The 15,000-nt window shown below is 43.4% G+C and overlaps 3 protein-coding genes across 4 annotated transcripts in view; 1 reads left to right on the top strand and 2 right to left on the bottom strand.

The window, feature by feature from the left end:
* The window catches only part of noa1 (nitric oxide associated 1), a 17,637-nt gene extending 17,311 nt beyond the window's left edge, over positions 1-326 (top strand). Inside the window, 1 exon segment of the mRNA XM_028590156.1 lies at positions 258-326. Coding sequence (XP_028445957.1) covers positions 258-326 — 69 coding nt within the window.
* Positions 327-1,683: 1,357 nt separating this feature from the next.
* LOC114563308 (basic salivary proline-rich protein 2-like) lies at positions 1,684-3,862 on the bottom strand. The gene is made up of 2 exons (XM_028590155.1): positions 3,850-3,862; positions 1,684-2,750 (listed from the first exon to the last, which is right to left on the bottom strand). The coding sequence occupies exons 1-2, from the start codon at positions 3,860-3,862 to the stop codon at positions 1,684-1,686; spliced, it is 1,080 nt and encodes a 359-aa protein (XP_028445956.1).
* A 1,633-nt stretch (positions 3,863-5,495) lies between these two features.
* The window catches only part of rest (RE1-silencing transcription factor), an 18,968-nt gene continuing 9,463 nt past the window's right edge, over positions 5,496-15,000 (bottom strand). Inside the window, exons 6-11 of one of the 2 annotated variants that reach the window (XM_028589679.1) lie at positions 13,569-13,645; positions 11,359-11,661; positions 8,403-9,798; positions 7,668-7,847; positions 6,792-6,990; positions 5,963-6,107 (exon numbers count right to left, since the gene is read on the bottom strand). In XM_028589679.1, coding sequence (XP_028445480.1) covers positions 6,047-6,107; positions 6,792-6,990; positions 7,668-7,847; positions 8,403-9,798; positions 11,359-11,661; positions 13,569-13,645 — 2,216 coding nt within the window. In that variant the 3' untranslated portion in view covers positions 5,963-6,046. Of the gene's footprint in view, positions 6,108-6,791; positions 6,991-7,667; positions 7,848-8,402; positions 9,799-11,358; positions 11,662-13,568; positions 13,646-15,000 lie in introns of both variants that reach the window. The other variant, XM_028589678.1, reaches the window with a different exon arrangement.

Raw genomic sequence — 15,000 nt, 5'->3', positions numbered from 1 at the left:
ACCAGGGTTACCATGCTTACTAGGGTAACCAGGGTTACCTGTGTTACCAGGGTAACCAGGGTTGGGTACCGAGCACTGGCTCCTAATATTATATCTCCAGGAACGCAATGACTGTGTGTGTGTGTGTGTGTGTGTGTGTGTGTGTGTGTGTGTGTGTGTGTGTGTGTGTGTGTGTGTGTGTGTGTGTGTGTGTGTGTGTGTGTGTGTGTGTGTGTGTGTGTGACACTGTGGACACTGTGGACACTGTCTCCCAGCAGTCTGCAGCTAAAGACACAGCGGAGACACCGTGGACACTGGACACAAAGCTGCGTTCAATGTTGTTGTAAAGTTCCCTTCTGCCATCTAGTGGTCTAACAGCTGACTGATGAAATAACTTATTACATTTTAAATAAATCATTTCTATTTCACCAACTGTGGTTTTGTGCTCATAATAGAAGTCTTTGGTTAATAAAACATATAGATTTAAGTTAGTAGTAGTTTTTAATTCAGGAAACATTACTCAGTTAATACTTCGGTTGTGATTTTATATTATCGGTCCAAGAAGTTTGCATTACATTTCATCCTGGGGTGGGTTTTATAAAGTCTGAAATGTAACTGTAAGTGTTCTCTGGGGAACCCTGTAGTGCACATGTGTCAAACTCGAGGCCCGCGGGCCAAATCAGGCCCCTTGCAGGTTTAGATCTGGCATATATATATATATATATATATATATATATATATATATATATATATATATATAGATATATATATATATATATATATATATATATATATATATATATATATATAGGTAGGTAGGTAGGTAGATATATCAGTTTGGGTTCACGATACATTCTGGCCCTCCTAGTTGTGCGCCAAACCACAAACACAGGACAGTGTTTTTTAAAATGCAGTTACGGGACATTTAAAGCAGAATATGACAGATTTGCCGACTCTGAGACTCAGAAATTCCCCCAGAAGAAGCAGAGAGAGTTTAATATTCAGGCTGAGAAACAGAAATGTAATCATTGTCTTGATTGATTTGCTAAATTCTACGATGTCTAAGGAACTCTTTTGAGGACTTTTGTAGGGCTTCATGTCAACAAAAATGTCGGAAAAAGCAACACATTTACAAAAAGGTGACGAATGTCTGAGAAAGCCACAAAAAAGTCGGAACAGAAACAACCAAAATGAGGAACAAAGCTACCAAAATGTTTAAAAAAAAGTGACCTGCAGTAACAAAAGCATGTCAATAATCTCTCCATGTCTGGCCCTCGGTGGGATCCTCTTTTTCCAGTGTGGCCTTCTGGGAAACTGAGTTTGACCCCCCTGCTGTAGAGAGTAGAATTTAATCTTTGATTTGCTAAACTCTATGATGACTAAGGAACTTTTTTGCTGACTTTTTAGGGCTTTATGTCGACCAAACTGTTAGTGAGAAAGCTACAGGAGACACGAATTATACAGGCAAAGGTATTATTCAACGGTTTTAAAAAAATATCATGTCAAACATGTCTGGCCCTTAATGCGATTCACATTTTCCAGTGTGGCCCTCAGTGAAATTCACTTCAAAAACTATTTATTTTATGCATTTGTCAATTCTGAGATTTTTCTGGCTAAATTGCTTCCATAACGTGTCTTCTTACGGAGAATGTCCTGGCCTGAAAAACAGCCACATAAGTCGTTGGTTCAAGCAGCAATTATGACCTAGTCAGTCCTGTCTAGTCCTCTGTAGTGTTCTCTGGGGGGCCCTGTAGTGTGTTCTCTGGGGGGCCCTGTAGTGTGTTCTCTGGGGGGCCCCTGTAGTGTGTTCTGGGGGGCCCTGTAGTGTGTTCTGGGGGACCCTGGGGGGGGGACCCTGTACCCCCTGTAGTGTGTTCTGGGGGACCCTGTAGTGTGTTCTGGGGGACCCTGTAGTGTGTTCTCTGGGGGCCCTGTAGTGTGTTCTGGGGGACCCTGTAGTGTGTTCTGGGGGACCCTGTAGTGTGTTCTGGGGGGCCCTGTAGTGTGTTCTGGGGGCCCTGTAGTGTTCTCTGGGGGTGTTCTCTGGGGGACCCTGTAGTGTGTTCTGGGGGACCCTGTCTCTGGGGTGTTCTGGGGGCCCCTGTGTTCTGGGGGACCTGTGTTCTGGGGGGCCCTGTAGTGTTCTCTGGGGGGCCCTGTAGTGTGTTCTGGGGGGCCCTGTAGTGTGTTCTGGGGGACCCTGTAGTGTTCTCTGGGGGGCCCTGTAGTGTGTTCTGGGGGGCCCTGTAGTGTGTTCTGGGGGGCCCTGTAGTGTTCTCTGGGGGGCCCTGTAGTGTTCTCTGGGGGGCCCTGTACTCTGGGGCCCTGTGTGTGTTCTGGGGGGCCCTGTAGTGTGTTCCGGGGGACCCTGTCTGGGGGCCCTGTAGTGTGTTCTCCCTGTGGGTTCTGGGGGCCCTGTAGTGTGTTCTGGGGGCCCTGTAGTGTGTTCTGGGGGTGTGTGTTCTGGGGGCCCTGTAGTGTGTTCTGGGGGCCCTGTTCTCTGGGGGCCCTGTGTCTCTGGGGACCCTGTGTTCTGGGGGACCCTGTAGTGTGTTCTCCCTGGGGGGCCCTGTGGTGTTCTCTGGGGGGGCCCTGTAGTGTGTTCTCTGGGGGACCCTGTAGTGTGTTCTGGGGGACCCTGTAGTGTTCTCTGGGGGACCCTGTAGTGTGTTCTGGGGGACCCTGTAGTGTGTTCTGGGGGGCCACCTGTAGTGTGTTCTGGGGACCCTGTAGTGTGTTCTGGGGGGCCCTGTAGTGTGTTCTGGGGGGCCCTGTAGTGTGTTCTGTCTACATATTGTTTACATATTGTTTATATTTTGGTCTCTCTGTGTTGGGGGCCCTCATCATTCTCTGGGGGCAAACAAAGTTGAATTTGAAAATCTTTATTTAAAAAAAACAAAAAGCAGAACAGCATATGATCCAAACGTCCTGATATCAAACTAAAACATGGTGTTATTATTTAATCCTTAATATTGAGAATATAGTGGCACTCAGACATACGTCTAATAAGCTCATTATTGGTCTAATAAGCTCATTATTAGTCTAATAAACTCATTATTAGTCTAATAAGTTTATTAGTCTAATAAACTCATTAGTCTAATACCCTGTTCTGGGTGTGTTCTTAGGGGCCCTGTAGTGTGTTCTGGGGACCCTAGTCTAATAAGTTTCTGTCATTTGTTTACATATTGTTTATATTTTGGTCTCTCTGTGTGTTGACGTTCATCATTAATGACACAAACAAAGTTGAATTTGAAAATCTTTATTTAAAAAAAACAAAAAGCAGAACAGCATATGATCCAAACGTCCTGATATCAAACTAAAACATGGTGTTAATTTAAACTCAATTATTCAGACATCTAATAAGCTCATTATTGGTCTAATAAACTTAGTCTAATAAACTCATTAATTAAACTTTAGTCTAATAAATAAACTCATTAAATTCATTAGTCTAATAAGCTCATTATTGGTCTAATAAGCTTATTATTAGTCTAATAAACTCAGTCTAATAAACTCATTAGTCTAATAAGTTAATTAGTCTAATAAGCTCATTATTAGTCTAATAAACACAGTCTAATAAGCTCATTATTAGTCTAATAAGTTCATTGGTCTAATAAGCTTATTAATCTAATAAGCTCATTATTAGTCTAATAAGCTCATTATTAGCCTAATAATCAGTGAAATGATGAAGCAATCCTCAGAAGAATCCATCCAAACAAACTAAAGTTATGACAGAGATTTAAAAAAAAGCTAAAAGTTTAATGTGACGGCAGTAACACGAATGATGTTTACTAATATACACAGGAAACATGTAACCATGGCGACAGGAGTTGATGTTACTGATTTGAAACAGTTCGGTAGTGTCTCACGCACCCAGAGGATTCATCATCACCCAGGATCAGGGACTTTGGATTCTCCGCTGAAGGGATATTGCACTCCAATTATTTACAAAAAAAAACTGTTTTTTTAGTTATTTTCCACTCACGAAGAAGCTCGTTATTCTCCGCTGAGTCACCACAACACGACTCTACTTATAGCTTCAACTAAATGTGGGGGAAAAATTGATAAAAAGTCAAAAATATTTTTGTACAAGTTTACAGAAAAGGTCTGTCTTCAAACCGTCTTAAAGTTACAGTGAAAACAGCTGATTGTCAAAAGGCACCGAACTTAGAAGGGCTTTCCCTTCACCCTGGACCCCAATATACAGGTTTCTGTGTCTAAATATGTAGTCAGCTACCACTGGCACACACACATTATTATTATAAGTGTGTGACAACATTATGGGATGGATCCCTACAGAGATATGTATAGAGCCAGCATATCTCCACCAGACTCCATGTAAATAATCAGGACTTTTAGCGTGTATAGAGCCAACATATCTCCACCAGACTCCTTGTAAATAATCAGGACTTTTAGCGTGTATAGAGCCAACATATCTCCACCAGACTCCATGTAAATAATCAGGACTTTTAGCGTGTATAGAGCCAACATATCTCCACCAGACTCCATGTAAATAATCAAATTGGAATCAGTGGACTTTTGAACCAAGATGGCTTTTGGTAGTTTTATTTAGTTTCTGTCCACTTTGAATGAAGTGTGTTTTATAATGAAAAAGTCAGACTTTTAGCTTGGAAACAGTGGACAGATGTTTAAGATGGCTTTTTAACTAAAGGTCCTTTTATTTAATTTTGTCCACTTTATAATTGTGTGTGTGTTTGTAATGATTTTGAGTCCTGTTTATTTAACATAGAGTCCAGGATGGTAAACTAACCTATAGACAGACAGTATTTTACCACGATGATGTTTCATGTTTTGGCAAAAATCATCTTTATAAAATTTAACAAAAAGGTCCTTTCATAAAAAATTAATCTACAGAATCACATGTGTCCATGTGTGTGTGTGTGTGTGTGTGTGTTGTGTGGTGTGTGTGTGTGTGTGTGTGTGTGTGTGTGTGTGTGTGTGTGTGTGTGTGTGTGTGTGTGTGTGTGTGTGTGTGTTTTGAGACACAGTTGCATGGGAACATAGAGTCCAGGATGGTAAACTAACCTATAGACAGACAGTATTTTACCACGATGATGACGCAGCATTTTGGCACAAAATCATCAGTTTATAAAATGATCAAAGAAGCACCTTCATAAAAAATGTCTGAATCACATGATCCGTGGAAACACAAACTGTGTGTGTGTCACCACTGTGTGTGTGTGTGTGTGTATCTGTGTGTATTACTGTAGTACAGGTTGGCTGTGTGTGTGTGTGTGTGTGTATTACTGTAGTACAGGTTGGCTGTGTGTGTGTGTATTACGGTGTATTACTGTGTATTACTGTAGTACAGGTTGGCTCTGTGTGTGTGTGTGTGTGTGTATTACTGTGTATTACTGTAGTACAGGTTGGCTCTGTGTGTGTGTGTGTGTGTTTACTGTGTATTACTGTAGTACAGGTTGGCTGTGTGTGTGTGTGTGTGTATTACTGTGTATTACTGTAGTACAGGTTGGCTCTGTGTGTGTGTGTGTGTGTATTACTGTGTATTACTGTGTATTACTGTAGTACAGGTTGGCTCTGTGTGTGTGTGTGTGTGTATTACTGTGTATTACGGTGTATTACTGTGTATTACTGTAGTACAAGTTGGCTGTGTGTGTGTGTGTGTGTGTGTGTGTGTGTGTGTGTGTATTACTGTGTATTACTGTGTATTACTGTAGTACAGGTTGGCTCTGTGTGTGTGTGTGTGTATTACTGTGTATTACGGTGTATTACTGTGTATTACTGTAGTACAGGTTGGCTGTGTGTGTGTGTGTGTGTGTGTGTGTGTGTGTGTGTGTGTGTGTGTGTGTGTACTGTGTATTACTGTGTATTACTGTAGTACAGGTTGGCCAGGTGGCGGTTAAGATGGCGCCTGTACTCGGCCTCCAGCAGGAAGGTGCGATCACAGAAGATGCAGCGGAGGGTCTTGAGCTGGGTGGGGGTGGGGATCTCCTGGGTGGGGGTCTCGGGGTCGTTGGCCGCCTTCCCCCCGTTGGTGGCGTTGCTGTGGAGACCGGAGTCGTCGCTGCCCTCGGAGGCGCTGTCGCTGATGTCACTTCCTGCTTCCTGGCTGCTGTGGACGCCCTCGTCGTCCTCCATGTTGCTCCGCCGGGCTGCAGAACAGTTACAACACATTTGTTTGTGTCACTTTTTCTGACATTTGTCACTTTTTCTGACATTTTTGCCACTTTTTCTGACATTTGTCACTTTTTCTGACATTTTTGCCACTTTTTCAAACATTTTTGCCACTTTTTCTGACATTTGCCACTTTTTCTGACATTTTTGCCACTTTTCTGACATTTTTGCCACTTTTTCCGACATTTTTGCCACTTTTTCTGACATTTTTCCACTTTTCTGACATTTTTGCCACTTTTTCCGACATTTTTGCCACTTTTTCTGACATTTGTCACCTTTTCTGACATTTTTGCCACTTTTTCAAACATTTTTGCCACTTTTTCTGACATTTGCCACTTTTTCTGACATTTTTGCCACTTCTTCTGACATTTGTCACTTTTTCAAACATTTTTGCCACTTTTTCGCCAATTTTTCTGACATTTTTGTTTCCGACATTATTGTAATTTAAAAGGTAAAATAAAGATATTTGACTTTTTGGATTAAATAAAAGCATGTTAATAAAGTAAAAATGTGTGGCCCTTGATGTGATTCTTATTTTCCTCTGGGAAGTTGAGTTTGACCCCCCTGGTGAAGGGAACAGCCACGTTTTCTACTACGTATTTATGGCCGTGTATCGGATGGTGCAGCACAGGTCTCGTACCGACAGGAAGCCGAGGACTCACCTGAGCTGCAGGAGGGATCCTCCATCTTCTCTGCGATCAGGTTGGTTGTCTGAGTCGTTACATCTGCGGACGCTGCCTCCTCCTCCTTCTTCTTCATCTTCTTCTTCTTCTGCGCTGAACTGTTTCCTGTCGTGGTCAGTGTCCGTTTGTTCGGAGCGTCCGTGAGATCGACTGTTGCCCGACGTCTTCTCATCTGTAACTGGTTCCAGACACACAAATGTTGAAAAGAGCGACAAAAAAACCCAGCAAAATAAACACCACAAATATCTGAAAACAAACAAACAGAAACGTCGGGAAAAACCCGACAAAACCATCGGAAAAAACCTGAGGAAAACATTGTGAAAAAGTGAGGAGACAGAGCGAGCGACAAAAAAAAATAGTCAACAAAAAAAAAAAAAAACATAAGAACAACAAAAAATTGGAAGAACCAAAAACATTGAAAAACAAAAACATTGGAAAAACCCGCCAAAAACCGCCAAAAACCCGCCAAAAACATTGGAAAAATCCGCCAAAAACAACGGAAAAACCCACCAAAAACCCGCCAAAAACATTGGAAAAACCCGCCAAAAACATCGGAAAAACCCGCCAAAACATCGGAAAAACCCGCCAAAAACATTGGAAAAACCAAAAACATCGGAAAAACCCGCCAAAACAACGGAAAAACCCGCCAAAAACATTGGAAAATATCTGCCAAAAAACGTTGGAAAAACCTACCAAATACGTCAGAAAAAAAGCAACAAAACCATTGGAAAAAATCCGAATTAAAACATTGTGAAAAAGTGAGAAACATAAGAGAGACAGAACAGCTAAATACACACCACAAACACCAGAAAAAAGTGAGAAACAGGAGGAAGTGTAAAACGTGGAGGTTGGTACCTGAGCTGCAGGAGGGATCCTCCATCTTCCCCGAGGTCATGTTGGTCGTCTGAGTCGTTACATCTGTGGATGCCGCCTCCTTCTTCATCTTCTTCTTCTTCATCGCCGAACTGGTTCTCGTCGTGGTTAGCGTCCGTTTGTCTGGCGCTGGAGCGTCTCTCTCGCCCAACGTCTTCTCTTCTGTAACAGAGGCACAAAGATGATGAAAAAAAGAGACAAAAATTTCTAAATAGCACAAAAAACCCAGCCTAGAAATCTAGACCACCCTAGCGGCAGCAAATGTAATCTGCAGCCAGGGTCAGTCTAGTAACTCCCAGTTGGCTTACGAGCTGGAAAAAACTAATTCTAGTGAAAAACCAAACTCTGGCCGGGCCAATCACATCGTCTATAGAGTGGGTGGGCGGGGCTTATGGCTGCTGCTGGTGAACAGAGGTCTTCTGGAAGACTTGGAGTTCAGCTTTTCTTTGAGAAAAGAACAAAGAAGGGCTCTGAAGTCATTCTTAAAAAAGGAAGATGTGTTGGGAGTTTAAAGTTTAATCTACCAGCTAGCGCTGCTCTGATTGGTTGGAGCGCTATCCTATTGGTGCAGAGGGGAATTTGAAAGACAACCGTTTGTCCCGCCCCTCGGATTGAGCCCTGACCAATGGGGAGCTCCCAGACCCAACATCTGGATGTGAGTCTGGATTTCCAGGCTACAAAAAAAACCCAAACATGTTGAGAAAGGTGTGGACTCACCTGAGCTGCAGGCAGAGGAAACTTCCATCTTCTCCGAGAGTTTAACTTCCATCTTCTCCGAGAGTTTAACTTCCATCTTCTCCGAGAGTTTAACTTCCATCTTCTCCGAGAGTTTAACTTCCATCTTCTCCGAGAGTTTAACTTCCATCTTCTCCGAGAGTTTAACTTCCATCTTCTCCGAGAGTTTAACTTCCATCTTCTCCGAGAGTTTGAGGGGCTCCGTAGCTTTCTTTCTGGCGCTACGGGTTTTCTTCGGCTTCGCCGGACTCGGAGAAGGAGAAGGAGGAGAAGAATCCTGAATCTTGTTTGGGTCTTTCTCAGCGGGAACTTTCAGCCGTCTGGCCTTCGGCGGAGTCTCGGCCGAAGACTTCTGGGAAAGATCGAGAGCTTCTGTCGCTTTCCGCTTCGCAGCTTTTTCCTTTGGCCGTTTCTGCAGAGATTCTGGTTTCTGGAGAGAGTCTGGTTTCTGTAGAGAGTCTGGTTTCTGGAGAGAGTCTGGTTTCTGGAGAGAGTCTGGTTTCTGGAGAGAGTCTGGTTTCTGGAGAGAGTCTGGTTTCTGGAGAGATTCTGGTTTCTGGAGAGAGTCTGGTTTCCGCAGAGAGTCTGGTTTCTGCAGAGAGTCTGGTTTCTGCAGAGAGTCTGGTTTCTGCAGAGAGTCTGGTTTTTGCGGTGCATTGGGTTTCTGGAGAGAGTCTAGTTTCTGGAGAGAGTCTAGTTTCTGGAGAGAGTCTGGTTTCCGGAGAGAGTCTGGTTTCTGCAGAGGGTCTGGTTTTTGCGGTGCATTGGGTTTCTGGAGAGAGTCTAGTTTCTGTAGAGAGTCTGGTTTCTGCAGTGAATCAGGTTTCTGCAGAGAGTCTAGTTTCTGGAGAGAGTCTGGTTTCTGCGGAGCCTCTTCTTCGATACGTTGTGCAGTTTTCTCCGACTTCTTGTCCCCAGACTTCCTCGGCTTGTTGAGGCTTTTGTTCTCCTTCCCGCTGCTGTCGTTCTTCTTCGGTTCCTTCTCGGGCTTCGTCTTTTTCTCTTCTTTCTGACCGGAGTTCCTTTGCTCCTCTGATCTCCTCCGCTGGCTTTTCTCCACCTCCGTTCGCCCCTTCTCTGATTCTTCCGTTTTCTTGACTCGTCTCTTCACCTTCTCCGTGGTCACGTTCCCCGTCTCCGTCTCTGGAAGGTTCCCGTACGTCTTCTTCTGCCTCGTTGGGACTTTCTTCTCCGGTTCCACTTTAACTTTCTGAAGCGTCTCTCTCTCGCCGGTGGATTTCCGCGGAGCTCTGTCCGGCGCCTGGCTCTGCGTCTCCGTTTCGGCGCCGCTCAGCCGGCCGCTCTTTCTGATCGACAGGTTGATCGGACTCGAGTCCAAACTGTCGTCTTCGTCCACGTCAGAGTCCTCCGCGTAGCGCTGAGAGATTAGGGACAAACACATCAAGGATTATTTAACACCATTACTCTCTGGGTTTAGGAAAGATGGTGCTATTACTGGACTCAAAGGAAGACACAAAAGGACCAAAAAAAACAGACAAAAACGTCAGAAAAAAAAGAAGACAAAAACATCAGATAAAAAACCAAAACGCCAGAAAAAAACATCCCTGTTAACTAATATGCCGTTAACGTCCCTCTTACCCACACAACATAAACTGAAGGGTAGTTTCCTCCGTGTACTTCCCCTAACGTCTCGGTAATATGTCCCAGTAATGTCCCGGTTAGGGATCGACCAATATGGATCTTTTTAGTGCCGATACCGATTTATTTTCATCAGTCTTGGCTGATGACCGATAACAGCTGCCGATTTTTCTTGAGCCAATATTTGGAGCTGATGCTGCTTTTGCTCCCTCAATTTACATCATAAAAATGTAAACCCTGCCACACTGGATTAGTTTTCAGAATCTGCTCTGCCATTTCTTTATAAATAATAACCAAAAACACAGATCAGTGTCACTTCTGCAATCATCTGACATTCATGTATCGCCCAGATTATGTGTGCAGTGTGCATCATATGGACGAGTGCAGCATCTCCAGCTACACAGAGCTACCTGTGGACGCCTGGCTGGAAATAATGCTGGAAAAAAAACTATCGGCGAAAGCAGCAGCCGCGTATCGGCCGATGCTGATATGTACGTAAAAATTAGGGCTGCTCCCTCTTAGTGGATTAGTCGACTAATCGGTGGTTTTGGTCTTAGTCAACTTAGATCTCTTTAGTCCATTAGTCATGTCTGATGCTGTTTTCATGCTGAATGACTTATTTCCAAGAAACGTACGAGAACATCTCTGGTAAACACAAGAATTAAAGTGGTGCTTTAACACGACTCTTAGTGGAGAAACTCAGATTTACAGATCTGTCGATTAAATCAACTAATCGATTAGTCGGTACAACTGAAGTTTTTTTTTAATTTTTTTTTTATCTTTATTTATAATTTGATACATACTGTGTACATATACTTATATTGTTTATACCTATACTTATATTAATATTCCATTTAGAGAATGTGTGATGTCTACCAACAACACCAAAACAAATTCCTTGTAGGCCTATGTGTTAAAAAACATACTTGGCAATAAAACCCTTTCTGATTGAGTGTTAGTCGACTAAGAAGTTCTTCAGCCGAGCACAGCCCTATAGTAAAAACCCCAAACATCGGCCCGATCTATCGGCCATCCGATAACATCGGTCTGTCACTGGTCCCGGTAACTTACCTCTCCACCGGAGGAATCACTGGCATTGCGCTCTAGTTTCCTCCGTCTATATATGTCTCAGTAATATCTCCCAGTAATATCTCTCAGTAATATGTCTCAGTAATATCTCCCAGTAGTATGTCTCAGTAGTATGTCTCCCAGTAATATGTCTCAGTAATATCTCCCAGTAGTATGTCTCAGTAGTATGTCTCCCAGTAATATGTCTCAGTAATATCTCCCAGTAATATCTCCCAGTAATATCTCCCAGTAATATCTCCCAGTAACTTACCTCTCCACCGGAGGACTCGCTGGCCTTGCTCTCTGCGAAGGTGTCCTCGGCTCCGTCGGAGCTCTCTGGTTTCTTGACCCGGAGCCTGACCTTGGAGATGTCCACGGCGGCCACGCTGCAGCCGGCGTGCCGGGACTTGATGTGGTACTGCAGGTTGCACTTCTTGGAGGCCGCGTACTTGCAGAGCGGACACAGGAACTGGCGAGGGTTCAGGTGCAGCTCCACGTGCTTCTTGAAGTTACTGCGATCGGCCGTCTTGTACTCGCAGTACGGACACGACAGGGGTTTGGGCCCGTTGTGCACCTGTTGGGGGTCAAATGCAAGACTTTTTAAGACCTTTTTAAGACCATTATGTATACAATTTAAAGCGCCCATATTATGCTCATTTCCAGGTTCATAATTGTATTTTAAGGTTGTACCAGAATAGGTTTACATGGCTTAATTATCAAAAAACACCATATTGTTGTTGTACTGCACAGCTCTCTCTCACTGCTGCAGATCCTCTTTTCAACTGGTTTCTGTTTTAGCTACAGAGTGAGACCTCTTTTCATCTTCTGCTTCTGTACTATCTTTGATTGCACTCGCACATGCTCAGTAGCTCAGATCGTAGATCATGTCAGCTAGCTAACTCTAGAGACAGTAAAAGAAAGGCTGTTTCTCCAACTTTGGTCAGTTCCAAGGCAGGATCAGCTGGGAGACTTCTTCTAAACCAGGGAGCACATGGAAGTAGTTCTTCTGGAGATTATGGTGAACTAGTGTGTGTTGTAGCAGTGCTTTGCTATTGAGACTCGGCTCGGACTGTGACGTCACAGTCCGAGCCGATTTTGACCAGCTCACATTCAAAAACCGTATCTCACTCAGAGCACCATGGATGGATTCTTTTCAAAGTTTGTATGTGTGTGTGGAAGCACCAGAGACACAAAATAACACCCCAAATCCCAGAAAAAGTGTTTTTTTCATAATATGGGCACTTTAAGACCTTTATCACAACATCAACTAACCTGAAATTCAAGCCAAGTATCCCTAAATGTGCACTTCGCTTGGTCTCATTTGTAGTCGTAATACAGCAAAATTATATTTGTTCAAGTGAAAGAAAGAACTAAAGAAGAGCATTAGAGTAGTGTTGCAAACATGTTGGGGTGGGGGCAGGGGTCACAGGTTTTATCACCTACGACAGGGATCCTCAACAAGGGGTCCGGGACCCTTAGGGGGTCCTCAGAGTCAATTCCTCCAAATCGTTAATTTTTGAAAGTTATTTAAAAAATGTAAAAAGTCTTAACATCAATCCCCACTGCTTACTGGCCTGTAGCCAAGGTAGTCACTAAGGCCATCCACAGAGGAGTGCCACATGTATGTTTAACATTTAATCACAATTTATAAAATCAAGCCCACAATTATTAGGCTATTTGAATAGCTAATAGCAATAGCAACATTGGACACTGGGTCAGCAATGTTGACATATCTAATGGAGTTAACCAGCTTTTGGACACAGTCATTTCCCACCTCTTTCATGTTGTAGTGATCACAATATAATTTACTCTATCAGCAAAAAGGGTATATATAAAGACTTCAGGCCACCCTACATGTTATTGTAGGCCCAGTTTAATATGCAACTTAATTCTATACAATATACAACATATGTAGAAGGGGGTCCCTGCTCCATTTCTCTTTCAGAAAAGGGGTCCTTGGCCTAAAAAACATTGAAGACCCCTGACCTACGATATTACACGGTTTCACCAAGTCAAATGTAAGACTGGTTAACCCTTCTGTTGTTTTTCGGGGCAAATTAGACCCAGTTTCAAAAGAAGAGCATTAGAAGTAGCGCTGCATGGAAATGAAAATTAAGACATGTTTAAAATGATGTGAGTCCTAGAACACAATATTTGGGCGAATTTAAGACTTTAAAAAAAAGGAGAATTCATTCAAAATGACCCTAGGGGTTAATAAGAGATGTGTAGCCACTCTGTCGTTCTCTGGGACATGTCTTCGTGCTAATCCAATGTGTTTGTAGCTTGAAACCACTGAGACTAGGTTCAGTATTGAAGTCCTGATTATGTAACAGTTGATGGAGCATTTATTGAAGTTAAAAATAGCTTTAACTGTGAAGGTGTTCTTATTCAGAACACGAAAGAAAAAGAGTTTATCTGCTAAATGTAAATGTTCAAGATAAAGTTTTTTTTAGATGGATGTTTGGTTAACGCTGGCCTTACCTGCCGGGCGTGGCGCGTCACCTCGTGCTGATTGGCTGCCAGGTAGTTACAGCTCTCACACTTGAAAGGCCGCTCACCTGCACACAGGAAGTAACGGAGTTAGACCTTAGAGGCTGCAGGAGATCATGTGATGGGGGGAACTCATGCTGCAGTTAGAGACACACACACACACACACACACACACACACACACACACACACACACACACACACACACACAGACACACACAGACACACACACACACACAGAGACACACACACACACACACACACACACACACACACACACACACACACACACACACACACACACACGCACACACACACACACAGAGTCACACACACACACACACACACACACACACACACACGCACACAGAGACACAGACAAACACACGCACACACGCACACAGAGACACAGACAAACACACACAGACACACAAACAGAGACACAGACAAACACACACAGAGTAAGACACACACACACACACACACACACAAAACACAGAGACACACACACACACACACACACACACACACACAGACACACACACACACACACACAGACACACAAAAATGCAGGAAGCTTCATTTCTATCCCAACAGATGAGCCTGGAAACACAGTGCTCTGATTGGTTCTTTGTGCAGGTGAGAGGTTTCCAGACTTATCTGCTTCAGACACACAACACAGGAAGTGACAACACAGGAAGTGACAACACAGGTAGACACAACACAGGAAGTCAGAACTTCTCCAGCGTATCTTTACCATGTTAGTCCAACATCGACTGCTCCGGTGAGAGCAACAAACACAACACATGTTTACAGTCAGAGAGGAGAAGAAGAATCAGACATCATCAGTATCTCCACGACAGTAAAGGCTGATCCATATGAGGCTGGTTACTGTAAGTAGGGTTGACTTATTATTATTATTACTAATTCTATTTCTTCCATTTCTTATACTTGATGTATATGTGTTCTCCTGTGTCTGTTAATGTGTAGAAGGCTGTCCTGTTTCTCCTGTGTCTGTTAATGTGTAGAAGGCTGTCCTGTTTCTCCTGTGTCTGTTAATGTGTAGAAGGCTGTCCTGTTTCTCCTGTGTCTGTTAATGTGTAGAGGGCTGTCCTGTTTCTCCTGTGTTTGTTAATGTGTAGAAGGCTGTCCTGTTTCTCCTGTGTCTGTTAATGTGTAGAAGGCTGTCCTGTTTCTCCTGTGTCTGTTAATGTGTAGAAGGCTGTCCTGTTTCTCCTGTGTCTGTTAATGTGTAGAAGGCTGTCCTGTTTCTCCTGTGTTTGTTAATGTGTAGAAGGCTGTCCTGTTTCTCCTGTGTTTGTTAATGTGTAGAAGGCTGTCCTGTTTCTCCTGTGTCTGTTAATGTGTAGAAGGCTGTCCTGTTTCTCCTGTGTCTGTTAATGTGTCCTGTTTCTCCTGGCTGT

This window comes from Perca flavescens, chromosome 10 (assembly GCF_004354835.1).
Source record: "Perca flavescens isolate YP-PL-M2 chromosome 10, PFLA_1.0, whole genome shotgun sequence".
NCBI classification, from domain to species: domain Eukaryota; kingdom Metazoa; phylum Chordata; class Actinopteri; order Perciformes; family Percidae; genus Perca; species Perca flavescens.
Note: the sequence above shows the minus strand (reverse complement) of the source record. Positions and strands in the feature narration are given on the sequence as shown.